At 43.1% G+C, this 16,296-nt stretch overlaps 1 protein-coding gene across 1 annotated transcript in view; it reads right to left on the bottom strand.

Moving 5' to 3' along the window:
* Positions 1-16,296, bottom strand: part of Col4a6 (collagen type IV alpha 6 chain) — a 293,605-nt gene that overhangs the window by 62,538 nt on the left and 214,771 nt on the right. Inside the window, exons 4-5 of the mRNA XM_028876978.2 lie at positions 6,192-6,326; positions 3,990-4,034 (exon numbers count right to left, since the gene is read on the bottom strand). Coding sequence (XP_028732811.1) covers positions 3,990-4,034; positions 6,192-6,326 — 180 coding nt within the window. The remainder of the gene's footprint in view (positions 1-3,989; positions 4,035-6,191; positions 6,327-16,296) is intronic.

Below are 16,296 nucleotides of genomic sequence, written 5' to 3' on the forward strand. Positions count from 1 at the left end.
TCTGTTGGACAACAGCTCTATAATAGCTCTGTAATGTTCCAGTATTAATGGTTTGGAGTCAGTTGTTCCATCATCCATTGGTGTTTCCCTGTAATCCTGCCACATCCTCTAAATCTATTCTATCCACCTCTATTTAGTCAAGCTCTATGTGTGGGGTTCCCAATTTCCTAAGGGTTATCTTTCAGCCATGTAGTAGGAATAAGTTAAAGCAATAGTCTATCTCAGTACTAAAGACCTTCCTTACTCCTGGGCCATCAAAACTTTTATCTAGACTCTTATCTTTTGGTATCCTCATGGAATGGTTCTCTGGTTTTCTCATCTAAACTCCTAATACCTCTCACTGGTAGGGAAACCTGTTTACCCCTTCTCTACCTTAGTGAAATTCTCTGGAATTAACCTCTGACCACCAACTCAGACTTACTGCTTCTTTTTCATTCTACTGATACAATGGGCAGTGAAGGTTTTGAGCCAGTCAGATTTATGTTCTAATCCAGCTTTACTATTTTCTGGCTGGAGCACTCAATTCCTCCTTTGGTAAATTGGTGATGAATAATACATGACTTATAGAGGGGTTGTCAACATTAGAAACAACATTGTGCTACGCTTAACATCAAGTGTTGTTAAGTAGCAAATGAGTAAATGGTTAAGTCTTTTTTTTTTTTTTTTTTTTTTTTGGTTTTTGAGACAGGGTTTCTCTGTGTAGCTTTGCGCTTTTCCTGGAGCTCACTTGGCAGCCCAGGCTGGCCTCGAACTCACAGAGATCCGCCTGGCTCTGCCTCCCGAGTGCTGGGATTAAAGGCGTGTGCCACCAATGCCCGGCTATGGTTAAGTCTTAATCTAGGAAAGTCAGCAAGGATAAGGTATAGGGTGGAGTTATACCTCCTTTTAATGATCAGGACCACAGAATTTCTGGCACTTTGCCCTCCTTGGCTATAGCTAATCATTTTACTGGAGTGTGCCAGATTCCAAGGGCCTCTTTGAGTGGGTCTCATGGCTCTATATATCTACAAGGGAATGGATCTGCTGTGTTCCAGAAAAGTTGTGTTCCTAAGACCCAAGTCCCAAGGGAGAAGTTCCCACGATGAGTGCTATGTGATCACTTTCAGGATATAAATCTAGTGTGCTTATTTACAAACCTCTAAACTAGGGGAAAAGTTTGCTGCTGACACCCTGGGGAAAGCTAAATCTCATTTCAAAGGACATCTTGCAATCTTCTGCTCTCAACTCATTTTAAATGAAAGTATTTTAGAAATGTGCATCTGTGACAGGTGCCAACAGTGCTAACTCACAACTGGGATATCTTAAAGTCCTGAGTTGTACCATCCCCAGTGCCTTTTGAGCTGATGTTGAATATCCTAGTCGTAGGCAAACTCTGTTTGCCCTCTCCACTGGCTCGTGTGCCCTTTCATGCAATGAATTGGTTTATCATGAAACTGACTCTATGTTGAAGTTGTCTACATAATAGTAAAAAATGGAATTTGGAGACCCAAACCAGTGGCACATGTTGATGATCAGCCATTGTTAGGAGGGGAACTAGATCTGTATAGTGATCCAGTTTAGTGAGAGGTGTCAGAGAAGCTGTTGGCTTTAGTTGAATGGTTTAATATGTGTTGCTAAAAGTTGAACAGACAGATTAGTTGGACAAAGGCTGTGGGGTCTGTGTTTTTCTGTCTGAGGTAGCTCCATCAATCTGGGAGCTCTGGCTTTTACAGACACTAGAAGTAGGTGTCAATTCTTCAAAATGTTTTAGGCTCACTGGGACTCTTGGGACTCGGGGGGAACAGAAGACGTTATCTGTACTTTAAAGGAGCTAGAGAAAATCATCAACACCCAGGGAACTGTATGCGTCAAGGAACTAGAGTAGCGAATCACATGCCAAGGACTCCTGAGATCTTCAAGAAGGAAGGAAGGAAGGAAGGAAGGAAGGAAGGAAGAGATAAGTACTGCACAGAAGGTACTCAACAGGTGTGTCTTAGATAGTTGGGAGAGGCAAAGTCAGAAACTAGAGAAATCAAAAGTCTAAAGGAAACACAGACAATCTTTGGTCAAGGAAAAGGCAAGAAAGTTGGTGTGTCTTTTGGGAGCAGAGAGCTCATTTAGAGGATTCTGGAGAGCTGCAACTCGTTCTCCTAAGCAATGAAACCACAAAGAGAAGTGATCAATGCCTGAATTGGCCATAAGGTGGAGGTGTCTGTGGCCAGCTGGACTTGGGGACCACTTCCATGTTAGATTTAGAAATAGCCTAGGCAGTACAAGATTCACTTCTTCTCTGTTCCAGCTCAAAAGAGAGAATGGGGGTGGGGAGGATAGTGACATCAAATGTTCCATTCATCTGTGCATCTCTGGCCCAGCCAAGTCTGTGGGATGATTGGGCAAGGCTGCCCTCCAGTTTGGCAGTTACACTTATCTCATGAGCCTGGAAGACACACTCTGGGCAGGGATTCTGCCCTGTTGCAGCCATAGGTACACAGCCATAAAAAAATGTAGGTGGATGTCAAAAAGGATGGTTATACCGTCCACTTAATTTTTCAATTGGCCTGTTTCTGGACATTTTCTAGACACTATAGTTGATTAAATGCAGATATCTGATGGGTGATGTGATTTAAGTAAGAAATACAAAGAAACTGAGTCTTGTATTCTTAGATCTACAAATGTCTACTAGATTTGAGAGAAAAATAGATCAGATGATGATATCTATGAAGGGAAAACCATATTCTTCCTGTCCTCAGAGTAGAGTAGGAACACATAGCAGCTCAAGACATTGTTGCCTAGAGATTGGAACAAAGAGAACTGAATTATCTCTGGTGGATACCAGAAGGTTGTATAGCATAACATAAGACAATGGGTAGTCTAGAGTTTCCCCAGTAGTGTTTTGATAAGGTTCAAAGAACTTCTCAGGGCTTGTTAGAAGGATAAGGGCAAGCTTAAGACCCTCTCAGGTGGAGGAGCATTCCTTTTTTCTACTGTATAGTCCAAGTCTCTTTAACAAGACTGAAAAATCTTGTAGACAAACATGGCCAAGGTTATGTATTAAATATAGAAAGAAAGTGGTAGGGACAAAAGTAGAAAGTGATAGCCAGTAGGTGCCAAGTATTATACAAGACCCTAGCCACATAACCTTTGACCTACAGTCTGTCCTGCCTATGGGATGTTCTGTGGTAAGGGTGGCCTAGAGATTGAGGGAGTGGCCAAGCAATGACCAGTCTAGCCTAAAACACATGCAAGGAGAGTAAGCCCATGCCTGACACTGACTGGAGCATCAGGACACACAGGCTGGGTGACCCAGAGACATAGGATAGAACCAAACATGACTGTGTGGAAAACATGTCAATTTGATGATGCCTAACACTATTCTACTATACACATAGATTGGTGACTAGTCCAATTGTCATCAGAGAGACTCCATCCAACAACTGATGGAAACAGATGCAGGAACCATAGCCAAACATTAGGCTGAGCTCAGGGGATCCGGCTGAAGAGAAGGAGAAAGGATTGTAGGAGCCAGAGGGGTCAAGAATAACACAAGAAAATGCACAGAATCAACTAACCTGGGCTCACAGGAGCTCAAAGAGACTGAACCGACAACCAGGGAGCCTGCATGAGACTGACCTAGGCACTCTGAATATATGTTAACAGTTGCAAAGCTTGGTCCTTTTGTGGGAATCCTAACAGTGGGAACAGGGGCTGTCTCTGACTCTTTTGCTAGTTTTTGGGACCCTACTCCTCATACTAGGTTGCCTTGCACAGTCTTAATACATGGGGAGGTGCTTAGTCTTACTGCAACTTGATATGCCATATTTTTTGATACTCATGGGAGACCTGCCCTTTCCTAAACAGAAATGGAGGGGGAGTGGATTGGGAGCATGGGAACAGAGGGGGATATGGGAAGGGGCTGGGAGGAGAGGAGGAAGGGAAAACTATGACTGGGATGTAAAATAAACAAATAAATTTTTAAAAAATAAAAAAGTTGCTTCAGTGTACACACTCACCGGAATCCCATTGATGCCAACAAATCCAGGAACTCCCATGGGGCCCTAAAGAAAGGAGAAGGAAGAGAAATGTGTGAGACAATCCAACGGATGCCTGTTAGGTTCAATATGTTTGCTGATGGGATTTGAGGACTTAAGTTATTGGTTTTTTTTTTTTTTTTTTTGGTTTTTCGAGACAGGGTTTCTCTGCGTAGCTTTGCGCCTTTCCTGGAGCTCACTTGGTAGCCCAGGCTGGCCTCGAACTCACAGAGATCTGCCTGGCTCTGCCTCCCGAGTGCTGGGATTAAAGGCGTGCGCCACCACCGCCCGGCTGTTATTGGTGTTTTATATCTCCTTCCTCATGCTGTGTTGCCCCATGTCTAAGGGATTGATCTAAGGTCTTGAGCATGCTTATGTTCTTGTGTTAAGCAGTATAGTGGAAGACCTACAAATTAATGCTCCATATTACAGGGAACCTTTACATCTTTGATAAAAACAGAAGAGCTTTGACTAATCTAACAAAATTTTTCTTTCCATTTTTTTTCCCTTCAGATAAGGGTCCCAAGCTTGCTGTGGGATGTTAATGTATGTCCTGTGGGAGCCCTTCTTGGGTTCCTTGTGGCGTTACCCAGCAGGTTTGCATAGAGGATGATTAGGACCATGGGCCTGAGTGCAGGTGTCTGAGATGGTCTGCACTTGGCTGTACTGGGGGGATGGTCTGTATGTCAAGTTGCTCTGATTGGTCAATAAATAAAACCTGATTGGTCGTGGCTAGGCAGGATGTATAGGCGGGACTAACAGAGGAGAAATAAAAGAACAAGAAGGCAGAAGGAGACGCTGCAGCCGCCGCCATGATCAGCAGCATGTGAAGACACCGATAAGCCACCAGCCACGTGGCGAGGTATAGATTTGTAGAAATTCGTTACTTTAAGATATAAGAACAGTTAACAAGAAGCCTGCCACGGCCATACAGTTTGTAAGCAATATAAGTCTCTGTGTTTACTTGGTTGGGTCTGAGCGGCTGTGGGACTGGCGGGTGACAGAGATTTGTCCTGACTGTGGGCAAGGCAGGAAAACTCTAGCTACACAAGCTAGACAACCCTTTTTATCAGAGGACATGTGCAATTCTTGCTTATCCATAAATGACAGTTCCAGTGCAGGCTAAGCCACAGACTTATTCAAACAAGTCAAATCACACCCCCTTTCAGGCACCACAACCTCTTGATGGTAAAGCCTGTCAACTGCAGCCTCTTGGTTCATTCTGTTCCTAAGTACAACTCTGGGTGGCCTTACATGCTGTGCAATGTATTCCTTTCCTAAGATGTGAATATATGTGACTCATGAGTTGCATCTAGATAAGTGTTATAGCTTCAGCTACCCTTATAGTTACTATGGCAATCCCTTCTCCACAATACGAGATTAATAAGAGGTGATGATAATACAGAGGGTCAAAATTAAGTTGTTAAGATTCAGTAGACCAGTCACCATGTTATTACCATTCATTTAGTGCATTCCCTTCTATTTATGGCCCAGAATGCTTCTAAGTCTGAGTTCTTGCTTGCTAGTCTTATCTGTTGTATGTTTGATATCTACTGATCAGCTGATCAGACTCTCTACCTAAGCACAGCTCAAACCCACATGATTTCACATGAGTGTGATAACTTGTGGTGTAAGTAACCAATATATTCACTTGATTGTCTGCTATGAGAGTCTCCAGAAATGGTTTCCTCCACCACCAGCCCATCATTTACTCTATTTATTTCTTTTTCTTTGAGATGGGCGTTTTCATGTAGCTTGGCTGCCCTTGAACTTGTGCCAATCCTCCTGCTTCTGACTCTTGAGTGCTGTGATTACAGATGTCCATCACTATGCCCAGATCACTCATTCACTCATTTTCTTTCTTTTCCCTTCCTTCCTTCCTTCCTTCCTTCCTTCCTTCCTTCCTTCCTTCCTTCCTTCCTTTCTTTTTCTCTTTGTTTCTTTCTCTCCCTCCCTAACTTCCTTCCTTTCTTTTCTTCTAGTTTTATTTTATTGCAGTATAGTCATTGTGCATGTTTCACAAAGACATTTTCACACAAGTACATATACTGTACTTTGACTCAGCTCTTCTTAAAGTATTTGCCCTGGCACCAAAATATTTAAGGACAACAGTATTCCCCTGTGAATTGAGCCTGAACATTTGACTTTTGTACTTATAACCCTTGCATCAAAGGTGCATCTTACCTTATCTCCTTTTGATCCATATGGTCCCAGAGGGCCTGGGGAGCCTCTTTCTCCTTTCAAACCCGATAAACCAGTAGGACCAGCAAATCCTTCTGGACCTGCTGGACCTTGAGTTCCAATTGGTCCAGGGCGCCCCTAAAGATGGACAGAATGACTGAAAATTGGTCAACAGAAGATTTAACATCAACATTTCCAATTTTCTCATGCACAGAGTCCAGGCACCATTTCACTAAATAATTTTGGCTTAAAGATCTGTGAGGCATGCCATCGTTCCAGACATGGATCAGAAAAGGCTATTTTAGGGGCTACTAAGCTTATTTGGATAGAACACATTTTATAAGCACATTTAATAAGATTCATGTGCACCAAGATCCTTCAACTTTGTACTTCTTAGGGGATTAGTTATTCAGGCTGGATAATATTGTACTCTTCCTAGTTAATGCCAGGCCATCCATCAGAATGTCAAAATAGTGAAAGAACAGAACACTGGAGAGCACCATGGCATTTTATAAGTTACATCCAAATGGCCAACCACATGCTTGCAGTGAAGTTTAGAAATGGCCATGTCTAAAGAATGCTGCCCTAGGGGGCCAAACAAGGGTGACTCCAGAAACGGCCAGCTCTTCAAAAATTCATCTTTGTCAGCTGATCCCAGGATCCCATCATTGTACCCTGGCAACAGATACTCACAAGGAACACACACACACACACACACACACACACACACACACACACTCATTGTTCATTTTTTCTTCCTACCCCCTTTCAGTCCCTCCCTCTATTTGCACAGCACCCAATGTGTAAAGCACAAGGAGCCTGAGCATATCTATTAAGTATCAATTATGGTAGCAGGAGTGAGCAGCCTGAAGATTTTGAATGCCTTGGTTATAAAATGTCTGTAACAATTAAGTCTGAGAGTTCAGGCTGACATTTTAAAGCAGACTGAGACTGAGAATTAACCCCAGTGGGTGCAAAACAGACAGCCTGGACTATCATTTAGAACAAATCCCAGTAGGGACTTATTTTATTTTGGCTGAAAAGTGAAAACCATTAGCAATGCGCATTACCTAGCTGAGAACTTCGTATCTGGTAGAAAGCCCATTTCCATAAATGCTTCCAGTCCCACCACCCCACCCCTTTAGTGACTGTCTGCAATTTTCTAAAAATCTGTGAAAACTCTGAAAAAAGCCCATTAAATATGCCCTTTCCCATCACCTTCAAGCTTTACATTTTAAAAGGCTGAAAACAGAACAGATGCCTTAAACACCATGTCTAGAGTTATGTCCTGGTAATGCAAGTGCCCACCAGCTGTGCTGGTCCTCTGGGGTATAATTTGCAGTGTCAATCAGGCCTATGAAGACCTAGAACTCTCGAAAAGAAGTGAAAGATGTTCTACCTGATGAGATGCAAATCTCTGGAACACTATCTGTCACTCAAACTTTCCCATGCTCATGGTGCAGGCCATGAACTGTCTTTCCGACTTCTAAGAGAGCTGGGGTAGATATTGAGTATTCACTTTTTAAGCTGTCATGTGCCATTGGTGGAATTTTGTTTAGAATCATTCTCGTGTTTGTCATTGAAATTGACTCATGTGCGCGCGCGCGCGTGCGCGTGCGCACACGCATGAGTACTACTAAAGAAAAAAGACCCGCAGTACTTTAAAGACCATTATGCTAGCATTCGTTAAAGGTGAGTGAAGGAGTGGGAAACTGGACCTGGGTTTCATGATGAACATACACGCTACCCTGATAGTACCAGTGTGGAACAGGGAGTAAGAGTTTTAAGTACATGGTGGAAAGGCTGCCTGGGAAGTCTGTGGAGCACAACACCTGGCCCATGACTGGGGGAGTCATGGCTACTTGGGAAGGCCGAGCAAACTCCAGCTGGAATGGGTCTGGAAAGTTAGGCAGGAAAGGTGAAGGCCTGGTGTGGTCAGATCCAGAGAAGCAGCTGCGCGGAAAGCAGTGCTCAGTGTTGTAACTCATCAAGAAGCATCATGAGCATCACCAGGAGACCGAGGCAGCCTGCCTGAGGCTGGAACAAGGGAGGCAGATAAAAAGCAGCTGCTGAAGGAGAGGACTCCTCGGTGGGAGGACAGGGACAGGGCGGGCTGTAATATTACTAACAGAGAAGATCCAGCCAGACCACAGAATGTTTGGCCCAAATCTCAGCCCTCCCAAAGAGGTTCTTCCATCAAGGGTAGGGGACACGGTCAGTCATTGGACAGCTACTAAGAGAGCGGGTTGTCTTTTGGCTCAGTTCCAACCCTGCTTGCATTGCTGTGGGAGCTCAGGCAGTGCTCAGTGTGAGCACATGGACTGACACTATGCACCCCTGCTCTCTTGTGCTTCTGAATGCACTGCTCATCAGCATAGGTAAACTAGAAAACTTAGGCTTGAGAAATGCTGAGGGACCTAATAGAATTCTGAGTTGGTCTAGCAGAGGCTGGTTTGGAAGGCTGCTTGGTTGAACAAGCATGCTAAATTAGCCAGGATGTTGCAGATAACTCCCCTAAAGAACTCGTGAGATTAAAAACAAACAAGCAAATTCCAAAGGGGTTTTTGGAGAGGCACCTCTTGGAGAGACAAAGATTCTGGGGCTGCTCTCAGGTTGTTTTTGGTGGCTTGGCTGTGTCAGCAGCTGGCAGGAAACCTCCCGGGCTGACTTCAGCGCAGGATCCTGCCAGATAGATGTCTGGAAGCTTCTGAAGAACTCCTTGAATTGCCTCTCCAGCAGACAAGATTTGAGACCAGGAATCTTCCCACCCACCCACTGAAATCCCTCACACACAGTGGCACAGAGCACCGTGGACAGGTGAGGGCAGCCACGAGAAAAGGAGAGAGACACTTTTTTTGGGGGGGGGGGTGGTGGTTCTTGATCTGTGTTTAGCATTGCTTGGGTTTCTCCCACCCTCATCTCCAATGCGTAGAATTTCAGTGTGCTGCTCAAGCTTCATACTGAATCACGGATAGACTGCAGCATGGTTGTTTTTGTTTTTTGTTTTTTTTTCCCTGCAGACACTTATCTACAACACTTTTTCTAATGACCAGCAGAGGTCAGTGTGAGAACATAGAGACTGAAGATAAACAGGTGGGTGGGTGGGCCTTTCTCACACAGAGAAAAGAGAAATCAAACCAGTGTCAGGGAAGTCACAGAATGTTCAAGCAGGAAAGGCCCTTGGAGACCATTTAGCCCAAGGTTTATTTTATATGGGGTGGAGTAGGCTGAGAGAAGAAAGATTTTGGTGTTTTTTTTTTTTCTTTTTTTAGGTCACATAGCTAGCAGGAACGGCATGAGACTTAAACCAGGCTATCTATCTCCTTTCAGTGCTAGGCTCGTTGCCTGTTTGTTGGCTGCAGATTTCCTAGGGGGTCCTTGAGGGAGGCTGTCTCTCCCTCACCCTAGATCCTCCTCTGGGACTGTTCCCATCAGTAGGCTGCAGCAGCCAGATGCTCACTCATCATTTCTCTCTTCCTAACCCTGATCACAGACCCAATCTGCAGCACCATCACTGTTTGGATGGCTAGCAGAATTTCAATGGGCTTGGACTAATGCCATGCCCTGATACATGTCATTTATTTTGGCAGATGGACCAATCCAGGGCAGAAGGGACTCCTCCACGTTGTTCCAACAAGCTCTCCTGCTTCCATCTGCTCAATATTTTTAATGTACGCAGCAGGACCTAATTCTCAAGGGTTGGGAATTGTGCCTGAGGCCAGGGACTATAGGTCTGCAGCTCAAGCTGGCTATCTCCTCCTGATTATCGTGATTTGGAGTCAGTACACAGTTTAAGGTTACCTTTGATTAGAACCAGACAACGAGAGTAATAAACCCATTAATGGAGTAGTAGAAATATGCATGAATAGCATCTAAGAATCTTAGAAGCACATACCTGAAACTAGGTGGGATGGCAAAACTGATGGAAGAATCTGACTGCATGATTTGGTGTACTTCTGCTTTTTTATCTCCCCAGCAAGATTCTGGTGATCTTCTCTCATAAAATTAAAATTTGGTCCTAAGAATCTGAAACCCATTCCCACTGATGCATGAATGATTGACAACTTTGAGGTTTACTTTTCCCAAGGGGAGGCTTGTCCTTTACTGGAGAGCAAAACATTAGGCCAGGGATGCAAGTGATATTTACAAAGCAAAGAGGGTGGCCTTCCTGAGGATCCAGCTGTATTCTAGGAGGTGGTGGGTAGGGCAGCACTGTTACATGGCCCTGGAATCAGAGCTCCTCAGAGCCATTTTAGTTATACTCGTAGGCAAGTTACTTAGCTATTCCGAGTGTCAAGGGTTTGAGTACTATACACTGTTGTATAGGGTTATTGTTTAACATTTCAGTGGGTCAATGATTGTAAAACACACCTGGTACCTACAACAAAAGTGTCAATTCCCCCTTCTTTTTAGGTATCGTTCATGATAGAATGGAGACGTTAAGATTGAGTAATTCACACTCTTTGCCTGAAGCTTAAGATATGCACGGATGTTATTGAGAAGCCTTTTTTTGGTGGGGGAGGGGCGGGGTGTCAGGCAATGACGGAGCATGTATACTGACAGCCAACATCTGTGAGACCAATTCTCCATTCCTTATAGATTGTGTCCTAGTTCTCCCAGACACTGGGGTCCTCAGTGTCTGCTCATATTTTATCCCAAAGCAACACAAGCTACATTTTAATACCACTTCCCCCACCTCAAGTATGAACCTCTAGCTGAATTTCACCTCTGAATATGTCATAAGCCTATAGCCAGTGTTTTAGCTGGTCTCTGCACTGTGATGTTTCAATTCAACCTCGACAAGAGCTTATTGGCTTATTTGTTTTCTCTGCAATCCCATTCCCTAAACAAGTGCTCATCTCAGTACTTGGCAATAAATATTTGCTGAATGGATGGAGAAAGAAATGAATGAATATACATACTGAGAAGTCAGTAGCTCAGAAAGGACATGACTTCTCAGAAGATCACAGAAAAGAGAGCTGCATAAGATTTGGGAATTACCCAGTTCAGTACTGAGAATTACCCAAGTTCATGCAATATTAACTCTAGACTTTTGGAAACCCAGTATAATTATACCTTTTAGAGCTGTTAAAGGCTGATTTCGTCTATATGTGCTATAATTCCTGAGCACTTTCTGTGTTCTGAGCTCTGAGTAGAATGGTTTTGTTTCCTATACTGAATGGTAGCTGTCTATACAACAGTGAATTTATTCAGCACCTGCCCTATACCAGGCACTCAGGTGAAGATGGTGGGTAAGCATCAGTTTCTGCATTTGTGATACTTATAGTTTTGTTACTTGAAAACAACTGTGCATGGCTCATCAGCAAGCGAATTCAACAGTTTTCATCTCTGGCAGAGTTCTGAACTAGACATGTATGTAGCTATGTGTGGTTAATGAAATGGTGATACACAGGAAAACACACCACATGGCCCACCCTGCTTCTTGGGAATGAGAAGGCTCATCCTAAGAAGTGGTTGTGAATAAAGTTGTAGGCAATACATTTTAAAAAGTGTACTGCATGAGTGCCAGAGGAATTCAGAGATGTGTGATCCAGCAAGAGGTTAGAGACATAAGGAAAGTTTTAATAATATGGTAGGGAATGCATTCCAAATATAGAGAATGACATGCTTGTGGAAATTAGGAAATCAACTTTTGTGAGCAGTGTTAGTGTAACCAACCGTCTTATTAATAAGAAACACAGAAACAATGTAAAAGAGAAAGCCAAGAGGTCAGAGCTCAGAGCTAAAATCTCACCCTTCCTCCTGCGGTGGTCCCAGCTTCCCGAAAGGGGAAGTGCTGTGGGATGGTCTGTATGTCAAATTGCTCTGATTGGTCAATAAATAAAACACTGGTTGGCCAGTGGCCAGGCAGGAAGTAGGTGGGACAAGGAGAGAGGAGAATTCTGGGAAGCGGAAGGCTGAGGAGAGAGACACTGCCAGCTGCCGCCATGACAAGTCGCATGTGAAGACACCGGTAAGCCACAAGCCATGTGGCAAGGTATAGATTTATGGGAATGGATTAATTTAAGCTATAGGAACAGTTAGCAAGAAGCCTGCCATGGCCATACAGTTTGTATGCAATATAAGTCTCTGAGTTTACTTGGTTGGGTCTGAGCGGCTGTGGGACTGGCGGGTGACAAAGATTTGTCCTGACTGTGGGCAAAGCAGAAAAACTCTAGCTACAAAGCAGCAGCCAGGCTTCGCTTGAGTGAAATGAGAAAGGGAGTAGAGGTAAAAACCTCTGGGTCCTAAAGGGTTTACTATGGTTCACAAGCTATGTTTTAAATCTTACATTGGCTCCCATTTACTTTGGAGTTTAGACAGAAAGCCTGGTATAGGAGCTAAGGGGACAAAGATTCAGAGCACAAAGTTCTGGATTCACATCCCCTCTTCATCGCTGTAGGACAATGGCACAAAGGATGACCTCAATTTCCTCATCTTTGTATCAAATAGAGATAATGTTAGTGTCTACTTCATGGGGTACTTACGGACATTAGACAAAAATAATTAATGGAAACCATGGGTTTTACTGCTTAGAACGAGGCAGATTCACCTGAACATGTTAAAAGACAGATAGCCACACCCCACCCTTCATTTCAGACTGGCTAGGTGTTGCTAAGAATGTATGTACTTAGTAAGTCCCCAGGTGGTACTCATGCTACTGGAGTGAGGGCCACACTTGGAGAATGTCCACTGAAAATCATCTTGCATGGTACGTAGAAGAATAAATGTGCAATAAAAATGAATATTTATTGGCACAGTTCTATTAGTAGATTACTGTTTGTGCAGATCAGTAGTTCAAATTTTTGGGAACTCTCCCCAAATTCTTTTATTCCTATGGCTCAAGGCACTTCCACTTCTTTCTAATTCTGCCATGATAGAAGAGAAAATGAAGTGTATGGGCATCAGAACCAGAGATGGAGTACTGATGCTGTACAGACCTCTTGGATAGAAATGTCGATAGTCTGGATTAGATTGCTAGTCCTGGGGATGGGGAGAAGGCAGCACTAAGCAATAGTTCAGAGACTAGAGGTAACAAAGGTTTTGTGTGAGACTGGACTTCAGTAAAACTGAGGGAGGTGTGAAGGTTGACTACCATGTTATTTGATAGGGCCTCTGAAGGATCTCTACACTGCCTTGAGGAAGCCTGGGAGATAGAGAGCCCTTGGTGGGAGATGAGCAGTTCCTGTTTGGACAGTCTGTGTTTAAGAAGTCTGGGAACAGCTGAGGTCAGGTTCAACACTTGCTTTTGCACTAGCCTGGAAGATTCGAGAAGTCAAGGGATGAGGCTGGCTTTACTCATCGCATCTTTGGACACGCAGTATTTAGGATGTGGTAGACATTGAAAACATAATTGTAAAAGAAAAGCTGTGAAATAAATGAAAATGGAGAATTAAATGCACACATGGGACAGTCGTGTAGCTTGGTTTACTTGTGGTACTCCTAACACTTTGGCTGGCTCTTGAAACCCATTCCTCATACTGGATTGCCTTACCTAGCCTTATTAATACAAGGGGAGGTGCTTAGCCTTACTGAGACCTGATATGCTATGCTTTGTTGATACCAGTGGGAGGCCTGCCCCTTTCTGAACAGAAACAGAGGAGGAGTGGATTGGGGGGGTTGGAGGGGGAAGTGTGAGGACGGAATGGGAGGAAAGGAGTGAGGGAAAACTGTGGTTGGGATGTAAAATAAATAAAAAATAAATAATTTTTAAAAATGTACACATGGACCAGCCTGGGCTACCAAGTGAGTTCCATGAAAGGCGCAAAGCTACACAGAGAAACCCTGTCTCGAAAAAAACCAAAAAGAAAAAAAAAATGTACACATGGATTCATTTAGAAGATTCTTTTTTTTCTGGTTTTTCGAGACAGGGTTTCTCTGTGTAGCTTTGTGCCTTTCCTGTAACTCACTTGGTAGCCCAGGCTGCCTCGAACTCACAGAGATCACCTGGCTCTGCCTCCCAAGTGCTGGGATTAAAGGCATGCGCCACCACCGCCGGCTTCTTTCCAAGTCTTATTAACTAGGGGCAAAATGAGATTAAATAATTGTTGCTAGCCTGAAATGTCCCCAGGAACTCCCATGAAGTGGAGTACAATGATTCCTGAGCTCCAGTGCAGGTATTAGCTGGCTTGGATTTTACAAATCATCCTTAATTTACAACTGTAATTCTTATCTTAGTTATAGGGTATGGATTTGGGGGATGAAAACTTTAATAGAATCTGGCCAAAAGAGACTAGCCATACAGTAGAGTAAGGCAGATATTAATGAATACATGCTCAAGAGCAGAGGTACTTAAGGGAATTCAGAACAATACTTTTCTTTTTGCCCTTCCTCGGAGTCATTGCAATACTTCCGAGTGCAGGCTATGAACCTCAAGCTGAGAAGCAGTTAACCAATGGGCCTTAAAGCCCCACAGGTGCTCAGTGGTACAGCTAGTGTTAGGGCTTTCCAATCAATCCCACACTCCTTTATTGGAAAAAAAATGAGATGAGCAAATACAGGGCCCTCTAAAGTCATTTTCCTACTAGCAGCACTAAAGGAGTCCCACTGTCTGTGAAAGGGACCAGGGAGTAAGAATACTGGCCGTGGAAGGATATCTGTAGTATTTGGCAATGAAAGATTTTGGCTGGCATGATAGTGCATACCCTATAATGGTAGCACTTGAGAGTTAGAGGCAGAAAAATCAGGAGTTCAAGGCCATCCTTGGCTACACAGGTAGGGTGAGGCCAGTGTGGGCCACAAGAGATCTTGACTCAAACAGATACACAGACAAAACAATAAAAAATTAAAAAGAAACCCAAATAACAACAACATAAACAAAAATATCCTTATGTAGATATATAGAATTTTGTGACCCACAAATCTCTAGTTTGATTTGATAATTTTAGCATCATCCACATTTTGCCAGTAAGCAAGAGGAATAACCCTTCCTATATAAACAAACAAAGAAACAACATATACAAAGATTTTGTAGATAGATAGCTATGGGCAGCTATCGAAGACTCAGTCTCCAAAATTGTCTGTGTCACTGCTAAGTATGAATATCAAAATCTGGCTCTCTATGCCCTAGATGAAACATTTCTTTTCTAGTTCTTTAGCTGTACTCAGTGTTTGAAAAAGGCAGCCCTGGCATGAAGACATGCATCTACAAGTTTTGTTTGCAGACACACATCTACCCGCTCCACTGGCGGTTGTCGGCATGTTGAAACTTTGGGAAAGACAAATCTTAGAATGACACAGTTAACTCTTACCAGGCAACTCTTTCCATCGCTCTCTTCTACCTCAACACTCACAGTTCTCGTTCCAAACGGAACGGAGATTTCCTTCTACCACCTCTCTACCTTGAACACTGCTCTGAATACAGAAATGCAAACCCATGACAAGAGCTGTTCTGGACAGAAAATGTTAATCTCTTATCGATATGAGAGAATTTTATCTCACTTCACCCAAAATCTTCCCTGGAACGAGCATTAGGAAACACAAATATAGAATTTAATACATTAAGAAAACGTACTTCAAGCAATGACACTAAAACTTACACATATAAAGGATTTCTTTTTATGGGTAATGGGTAGTTTTCTTGGATCTAGTAGATATATTTTGATGCTCTAAATGTTTCAATGGTCACATATTAATTTCTCGGTGGATGAGGGACTATGGGCATGATATGCATATTTTATAATCATTATATAGAGCAAAAAGGCGAGGATTTAGTTTCTAAATGTCAAATATTCTCTTTTCCCTGGGAGAATGTCTGGATAGAGGCAAATAACTTGATGAATCTGCAGGTCTGTCTTCTCCATGACAAGTTCCTAAATCTGTATCAGAAACAAAACCAGAATCAACTTTCCAATAATTGAACACTACAGGGACCAAAAGTCAAACAAAATTGTAAATACGGGCAATACTTGGCCATATAAATGGAAACAAAACAAACACCTCGGGAAGTATTACAAATGGTTAAATGAGCCTGTTCATTCCTTGAAATGAATGCATAGTCTATACATAGAGTCCCAGTATGTATGAGCAAATACATATGGCTCTTTTTGGCATGAATTTAAACTACAACCAGAATATCTGTTTCAAAAATGTGGAATATTTAATTCGT

The sequence above is a fragment of the Peromyscus leucopus genome, chromosome X, assembly GCF_004664715.2.
Source record: "Peromyscus leucopus breed LL Stock chromosome X, UCI_PerLeu_2.1, whole genome shotgun sequence".
Lineage (NCBI taxonomy): Eukaryota > Metazoa > Chordata > Mammalia > Rodentia > Cricetidae > Peromyscus > Peromyscus leucopus.